This window comes from Eucalyptus grandis, chromosome 5 (genome assembly GCF_016545825.1).
Source record: "Eucalyptus grandis isolate ANBG69807.140 chromosome 5, ASM1654582v1, whole genome shotgun sequence".
NCBI classification, from domain to species: Eukaryota; Viridiplantae; Streptophyta; class Magnoliopsida; order Myrtales; family Myrtaceae; genus Eucalyptus; species Eucalyptus grandis.
Window position 1 is genome coordinate 49,998,131 of NC_052616.1, and position 8,249 is coordinate 50,006,379.

Sequence of the window (8,249 nt, forward strand, 5' to 3'; positions counted from 1 at the left end):
TAAACTGAAGAGATGAAGAGTTCCTGGTTTGCCTGGAACCCACATAATATCTAGCTTAATTGAACATTAAACTTGTGGAGAAAATTATCTTATTAATCCTAAACCTATTGTAGAAATGCAAATTCAATCCTAATATTTTCACTTTTTGCAAATTCATTCTTGTGCAAAATTATAATATAGTCATTTTGGACATTTTTTGTTGGAAATCGCTGGCATGCCACGTAGGACGACGATGGCTTGATTGCTACATTAGTGATTTCTAGCAAAAATTAGCCGGAAAGACAACGTATTTCACATAAAGGTTAAATTAGCAAAATGGAAAAGTTTTGGATGGAATTGATATTTGTATAATAAATTTAGGATTAATTGGACTATTTCCGGAAACTTGTGTTATTGCGTTGACAAAACATTTGGCCAACAAGTTTCATCAGAAGCTGCTTTCACCCCTCTTAATGTTTGTACATTTTAAAGTACAGTCAACTTTGAACAACGGTCAAGAGAAGAACGCCGATTTTATTGGCTTCTCAGCCCAAACAACAGTTTTAAAAAGTCAACGTTTGACTCACGATGAAGCTTCTATTGCATAATCCATACTGAGTTGTCAAACTACAATGACATCCTGATCTCTTGGCATTCTGGAAGTGCATATGAACTGGCATAGGCATCATCAGCTTCCAATATAAAGCTAATTTTGTACTATAGCAAGATGGCTAAAGCTATCTCTAAGAGGATTTATGGCCTCACACCTTTGGCAAAGTGCATCGGTTTGCAGAAATCTCGCCTTCCTATCAGATTTGCAGGCAAAACCGAAAGGCAAAGAATCGGGAGCCTCTTAACATCCTGAAGTAAGCAACAACCAAACACAGTTGGCTCCTATTACAATGTTGCTTAGGATGTGTCTCTCCGCTTCCTTGGTCATGGTCTTCCTTCTTCTGGCACATCATAGCACTGCAGTTTATAAAATTACTGCAGCCGAACCGCTCTTTCAGAACCAAACTCTTTTCTCCTCTGGTCAAACCTCTAAGCTCGGTTTCTTCACCCCCAACCAATCAGCTAATCAATATGTGGGCATATGGTACAAGAATGCGTCTCCTTCCAAGATCATCTGGGTCGCCAGTAGATATACGCTGCTTGCATATTTAGATCACTCGGCAAAATTAACAATAGGCAGGGATGGGAATTTGAAGCTTGTGGATGAGCAACAGAAGGTAGTTTGGTCCACCAATGTTTCTGTTCAGTCAAACTATACTACAGCAATGCATTCAGATGTAGGAAACTTTGTTCTACAAGATGGGAATTCCATTGAAATATGGGCAAGCTTTGATGATCCAATTGATACTTGATAAAACTAGTACTAACACTTAGAGAGGGGTAAATAAGTATTTGAAAGAAATCTTCAAATAAAATAAATTTCTTGCAAAGTCTAGAAGAAAATCAGAATCACAAGATTCCAGACTTCTCCAATATTCGGAAAGTGTGCAACGGACTTTAAATGAAGTGGATAAAGAGAAAAAAGTGCACGCAAATTTTTTTAGATCAAGCCTACGTCCACTCTTCTATATTGACAACCTACTTATTGAATTCCACTATATGATCAATTAAGAAATTACAACTTGGTGAGTAAACAATCAATGGTAGAAAATTTTCAATTTGTTTTCTCTCTATATCACACCTTTTAAAGCTCATAGATGAAAACTAATAACATGAGAGTAGCTTTAGACTTTGGAATCTCAAATTCACGTTCCCACACCGAATAAACTCCTTTCAAAACTCCTTCACCCCATACTAGCCATTGGTAATCTTCGGAGAAACTTTCTTCTAATCAAGTCCTTGGACAAAATCAATTAAAGGAATCTTGTGGCTATTGAAGTTAGGAATAAAAAATTTCACCTGATTATGTTCACTCATATAATCAGAATCTCGATTTTTATAAATAGATACTTCCCAAAAAGAAAGTTGTTTTTAAAATTGGTTTCATCAATTTGTGATTGAATTTATAAGGTAAGTGAAATCCTTCGTTAGAAAGCTAGATCTATTCTGGTGCTGCAGCAGGGGGCGGAGACTGGCTCGGCAGAGGGGGATTGGGAGTCGCAAAGTGCTGCAGTAGGGCGCGGAGGAGCGGCAACCAGCGCGGCGAGGGGATCAGGCTGCTGGCGCGCAGCGATCGTCGCGGCTGCCGGTGCGGCAGCGGCGTCGGGGGCTCGGACTGCAAAGCAAGGGCGGAGGTGAGGCGGAGCTTCGGCCGCTGGCGTCGGCAGCAGCGGCGGCGAGCGCAGGGGGGGGCGGCGTTCCGGCGCGGCAGAGCGGGGCTGCGTGGCGGTGCTGCGGGCGGAGACGGTGGGCAGCGGCGGCGTCGCAGCTTCGGGCAGAGACGGTGACGCGAGCTCGCGCGTGAGGGGGAGAGATCCGGCGGCAGACGGAACGGCGGCCGACTCGGGCGGGCTGGCGGAGGGGCGGTGTGGCTCGGAGACCGGCTGAGGATGGCTCGGAGCGGCGGCACAGGGGATCGGCCACGGCGGCGGAGGAGCTCGCGAAGAAGAACAGTGCTTTTTATTTTTTCTGTTTTGTGTTTTTTTATTTTATTTTTTCTCACCCTCACGTCACTCTCACGTCCCTTCTCTCAGTTCTCCGTTGCACCCGCTCTCTGCACTCTTTCAAAATTTCAAAACCCCACTTTGGTGTTGACTTTGACCCAAAAACCAGAGAAAACCCCAAAAAACGAAAATAGAACCCCCACTATGAAGTGATAAAAAGAGAAGACCCCCTCCCCCTTGTCCTTACGCGACCCGGCTTTTATAAGAGGGAGACTTAATTTTTGTGAAATATTTTATTTCCTTTTTCAATATGCATGAAAATCAATTTTGCTTATGCGTAGCCTCCTGAATATATCGTTGAAATATATGCACTCACACGCAATATTCTCTTTTATCTTTTTTCTAATATTTCATCCGAAATCTTTCTTTTTGCCAAAAAAATATGTCCATCGATATATATTACTTAAATATATGAAAAATCTCTTGTCATATAATTTAATATTGGAAAAATTATTGTTCATCTATCGTCGGTCTAATGCAAATGGAATAAAGTAAAATAAAATAAAATAAATGCTCATAAAACTATATGTTATGCAATTAATTATAATATTTTTGTTTAGGGGTAAATATTAATCCTTAATTTTTAATGCGATAAATAAATGACTAGGTCGCTAAAAATTTAGGTGTCAATAGGAACCTTCACCCGTGTTCTCTCGCCAACCCAAATCACACGGCCTTAAGTCATTTCATTGCACCACACTTGGACTTCGTTCGATGTCTTGGATAACACGTAAGGAATCTGAATTTGTGGACCGAAATGTGTAATTGTGACGCTAAGTCAAATTTGAACAACGCCAAGGAATAACCCTCACATCGAACAGTTAATGAAGAATAGTTCCGTTCGTTTCACGGAAAATATTCTCTAAGAAGTCATTTTCTTGAAAATGATTATATTTTTCGGTATTCGATTGAAACTTGAACTTTGAGTGGAAAATATTTTCTACCGTTCGTTAGCTAATTTAATTATTTGGAAAATATTATGAAAAATTAAATTTTAATATTTTTAATTGACCAAAAATTTAGTTTTATTTTTATATTTTTTTAAAATGAATTTTAATTATTTGTATATTTAAAAAATCATTTTTTTATTTTTCTTTCTTTTATTTTTCTTTTTCCTTCCTCCTTCCTCCTCCTTCTTCCTCCTCCTTCCTTCGTCGTTGCATGCCTCGATGAGCCGACCGCTCGGCGGCCGACCAAGACCCAATTGCCCAATCCGGCAAGCTCGAGGCTAGGCCGATCTCACGAGCTCGAGGTTCGGCCGATCTCACCCGAGCTCATTGGATTTGGCAAGCAAAGCTCGGGCTCGCCTAAATCGGGAGCTCAAGCTCCATCGCTAGATCCGATGAGCTCACGGCTCGCCAAAGCCCAACGAACCTCTAGCGAGCTTGGGCAAGTCCCAAGCCTCGCCCAACTCGCCAGATTTGGTGAGGCCCGAGCTCACCGGGCTCGGGCAAGCTCCCGCTTCGCCATATTGGGCTAGGCGAAGCCTCGCCGCCACCTATGGTGAGGCTTGAGCTGGCTCGCGGCTAGTCTCGGCCGCCGCCGTGGCCGACGACCGGCCAAGGCCAAAGAAGGAGATGAAAAGGAAAGAAATAAAAGAAAAAAAGAAAAGGAAAAAAAAATTAAAAAGTCGATTTAAAAAAAAAAAAAAAGAAAAAACAAAGAAAAAGAAAGCATAGAAAAAAATGAAAATGTGTTGGTGAAAAGAAGTAAGATGGAAGTAGTTATGGAAACTTTTAATGGTTGTCTTTTTCAATAATGAAAAATATTATTCTTAACTAATTCATTTTCCGTAAAACGAAAATTGGAAAAAAGTATTCAGAGTTCACGTACAATCACTTGAAATTGGTGCTTAGACCAGAAAAGATACTAAAGATTTGGCTTTTCTCAGCACGGCTGAGTTTACGTATGGAACCTTCACCCGTGTTCTCTCGCCAACCCAAATCACACGGCCTTAAGTCATTTGATTGCACCACAGTTGGACTTCGTTCGATGTCTTGGTTAACAAGTAAGCAATTCGAATTTGTGAACTGAAATGTGAACTGTGACGCAGTCAAATTTGAACAACGCCGGGGAACAACCCCCACGTTGAACAGTCAATGAAGATGTGGTCTTCTGAAAACCCTCGTGTTTCAGCCCCTTTGAGCACAAAGGCCTCTTTGCTCACAGGAAATCTCGTTCATCTATCCTTAAATCTGCAGAAAGTGCAGAATCAACCGATCCAGCGAACTCACTAGGTTCATTCAGTCATTCTTACCATGCGGCTCTTGATTTCTTGGTGCTCTTGCTCGGTCATCTTCTGCCTACTTCAGGCAAGTCATAGGGCCAGCGGTGTAGCTTACAATATTACTCCATCGGAGCCGCTCTTTCCGAACCAAACTCTCGTCTCCTCTGGCAATATATTCGAGCTTGGGTTCTTCACGCCACGCGGGTCAGAAAATCAGTATGTTGGCATATGGTACAAGAACTTGACGCCTTCTAAGATCCTGTGGGTGGCCAATAGGGAGCGGCCACTTGTGTACACAGATTGGTCTGCAAAACTAACGATAGACAGTGATGGGAATTTGAAGCTCATGGATGGACAAGAAAATATAGTTTGGTCTACCAATGTCTCTAGTCCGTCCAGTTATACATCGGCGGCGCTATTAGATAGTGGGAATTTTGTTCTGCAAGATGGAAATTATAGCGAAATATGGGGAAGCTTCGAGGATCCGACGGACACTCTTCTTCCAACAATGAAGATAGAAGTAAATGTCAGGACTGGAGTGAAAAAGTCTTTAATTTCCTGGAGAAGCGACAGTGATCCATTCCCTGGAAGTTTCTCGACTGGAGTGACATCCGAGACGCCACCTCAAGCTTTCACTTGGAATGGTTCGACCCCTTACTGGAGAAGCGGGCAATGGGACAAATCGAAATTTATCGGCATATCAACCATGGACCAATCATACTCGAGTGGCTTCACTGTCCAGCAGGATACTCAACAGGGAACCACTTACTTTTCAATGAATAGATACAATTTCTTTGGATACATGTTCATTTCTCCCGGAGGATCTCTCAAGATAATGTACTGGGATGATGGAGCTAAGGCATGGTTGATGGATTGGGCAGCACCGAACAATACTTGCGAGATTTATGGAACTTGTGGTCCATTTGGAGTTTGTAACTCACTGAATTCGCCTATTTGCAGATGCATAGATGGGTTTGTGCCAAAGTCAAATGAAGAATGGAACAGTGGAAACTGGACCAGAGGATGTGAAAGAGAGATGGAATTGAATTGCCAGAAAAACACAAGCACATCGACTTCTTCAAATGTAAAGAAAGATGCATTTTGGCAAATGAGCCAGATGAATCTACCCGACTCTGGGGACTATATATCAGACATTGGAGATGAAGAAGAATGTGAAAGCTGGTGCCGGAGCAATTGTTCTTGCTTGCTTATTCTTACGTCAGCACCATTGGATGCATGGTTTGGAGTAAAGACCTCATTGATCTTCAGGAATATCCCACAGATGGGGAAGATCTATTTGTTCGAGTTGCACATGTAAAAGCAGGTTAGAAATTTGTTTCATTAAGATGAGTTTGAGTCGACACCAATCATCTTTTACATAACTCTCTTTCCCATTTCAGGAGGATTGCGACACAAAGCAGTTATCATCAGCCTGAGTACTATTGCAGGGATTATGTTCTTTGCAGTATTTGTTTTTGTTCTTTGCAAATGGAGAGCTAACAAAACAGGTACTATTGAAAAGCTATATCAGTGTTGCTAGAGTAATGTGCACGCTATGAAAAAAGTAAGTTAATTCTTCATCAATGATAAACACAGGAAACTTTCGAAGGCTCCTTGACTCAGCAGATACACCTGAAAAATCGACGGAGCTGACACAAGGAAATGCATGGAAAAAGCAGTTGAAGCAAGATGATTCACTGGAATTGACCCTTTATAGTTTTGATAGCATACTACTTGCTACAAACAAGTTCAGCACGACAAGTAAACTCGGGCAAGGAGGGTTTGGCTCTGTTTATAAGGTAAGACCATTCTGCAGGACATTGTTAATGAAAATATTTCAAGGTCTAAAAGCTATGTGAATTGCGAAACAGGGGAAGCTGAAAGATGGGAAAGAGGTAGCTGTGAAAAGACTTTCCAGTACCTCAGCCCAAGGCGTTGAAGAGTTCAAGAATGAGATCATCCTTATATCGAAACTCCAGCATCGAAATCTTGTTAAACTCGTGGGTTACTGCATTGAAGGAGAAGAAAAGATTTTGTTATATGAGTACTTGTCGAATAAAAGCTTGGACACCTTTCTTTTTGGTTGGTCTTTTTATTTATTTATCTCGGATTAACTATTTTTCTATAATGTATTTTCTGCCATAGCATATAAACTTGAAAACTATTCCTGTCTGTCATGTTTGTTAGATTCAAGAAAGAAGGCAGAACTTGACTGGGGCAAACGATTTCAAATAATTCAGGAGATTGCAAGGGGGCTGCTCTACCTCCATCGAGATTCTTGCCTTAGGGTCATACATCGAGACTTGAAAGTAAGCAACATTCTCTTGGATGAAAAGATGAACCCGAAAATTTCAGATTTTGGGCTAGCACGAATGTTTGAGGGCACTCAAGTTTTGGTGAACACTCAAAAAATTGTTGGAACACTGTAAGCTCTCTAGGCCTATTTGAATTATCAATTCATTGAGTCAATCTCTTTAGGCAAACAGAAATGATTGATTTACCACAACGAACATCTCTGTTCATGCATGTTTTATCCCCATTGTCTATCAATACAATCAAAGAGTACATAAACATGTTTAACTTAACTGCAGTGGCTATATGTCTCCTGAGTATGCCATGGGTGGAATATTTTCCGAGAGGTCCGATGTCTATAGCTTTGGAGTGTTGCTACTGGAGATAGTAAGCGGCAAAAAGAACACGGCCTTGTATGACCAGGGACATCTGAATCTCCTTTCCTACGCAAGTCCCAAATTGCAAACTTAATCAATATCGTAAGTTTGCTGCAATATTATGACTGTTCTCACTTACAGGCATGGCAATTATGGAGTGATGGCAAAGCATTGGACCTAACGGATGTAGCAATGGCTGTTAGCTCTCCTTTGGAGGTAACAAGATGCATCCATGTTGGGCTTCTCTGTGTTCAGGACCATGCCACGGATAGACCAAACATGTCGAATGTGGTTCTGATGTTAAGTGGCGAGTCAGATCTTCCTCAGCCAAGGCAACCTATATTCACTTTCCAAGCTGAAATGCCAAATCATTCTAATCCATCACAGCAAGAAAGCATCCGGTCTGTTAACACTTTCACCAATACAGTGGTCGAAGGAAGATGACTATCTATTTTCGTTTTTCTTTTTCTTTTTTTTGGAGATGACTTTGTTGTTATTTTTTAAGATTTTAGTGTTAATTCAATTCAAGGATGGCTTTAGTCCACTCTGAACAGAAGGGTCGAATGGGCTGCTCCACTTTATACAAGGATTTTAGGCTGCAAACTAGGGGTTTAAATTGTGTACTTTTTTGACGGAACATAATCAATGCAGCAATTTGTTCTAATTTACAGTAGCCAGAACTGTTGTTATAATTAAGGAGAACTACCGAGTAATTGCCATCACTCTCATCACCAGTTGCATTTTGAAGATTCGATTTCC

General features: G+C 41.2%; 1 protein-coding gene across 1 annotated transcript; it reads left to right on the forward strand.

The window, feature by feature from the left end:
• The first annotated feature begins 4,837 nt into the window (after positions 1 to 4,837).
• LOC104447302 (G-type lectin S-receptor-like serine/threonine-protein kinase At1g61370) lies at positions 4,838 to 7,934 on the forward strand. The gene is given in 8 exon segments (XM_039313830.1): positions 4,838 to 6,023; positions 6,026 to 6,145; positions 6,222 to 6,329; positions 6,448 to 6,620; positions 6,693 to 6,903; positions 7,009 to 7,246; positions 7,413 to 7,560; positions 7,632 to 7,934. Coding segments are annotated over 8 exon segments (2,472 nt in total). The 5' UTR covers positions 4,838 to 4,852.
• Positions 7,935 to 8,249: the final 315 nt, after the last annotated feature.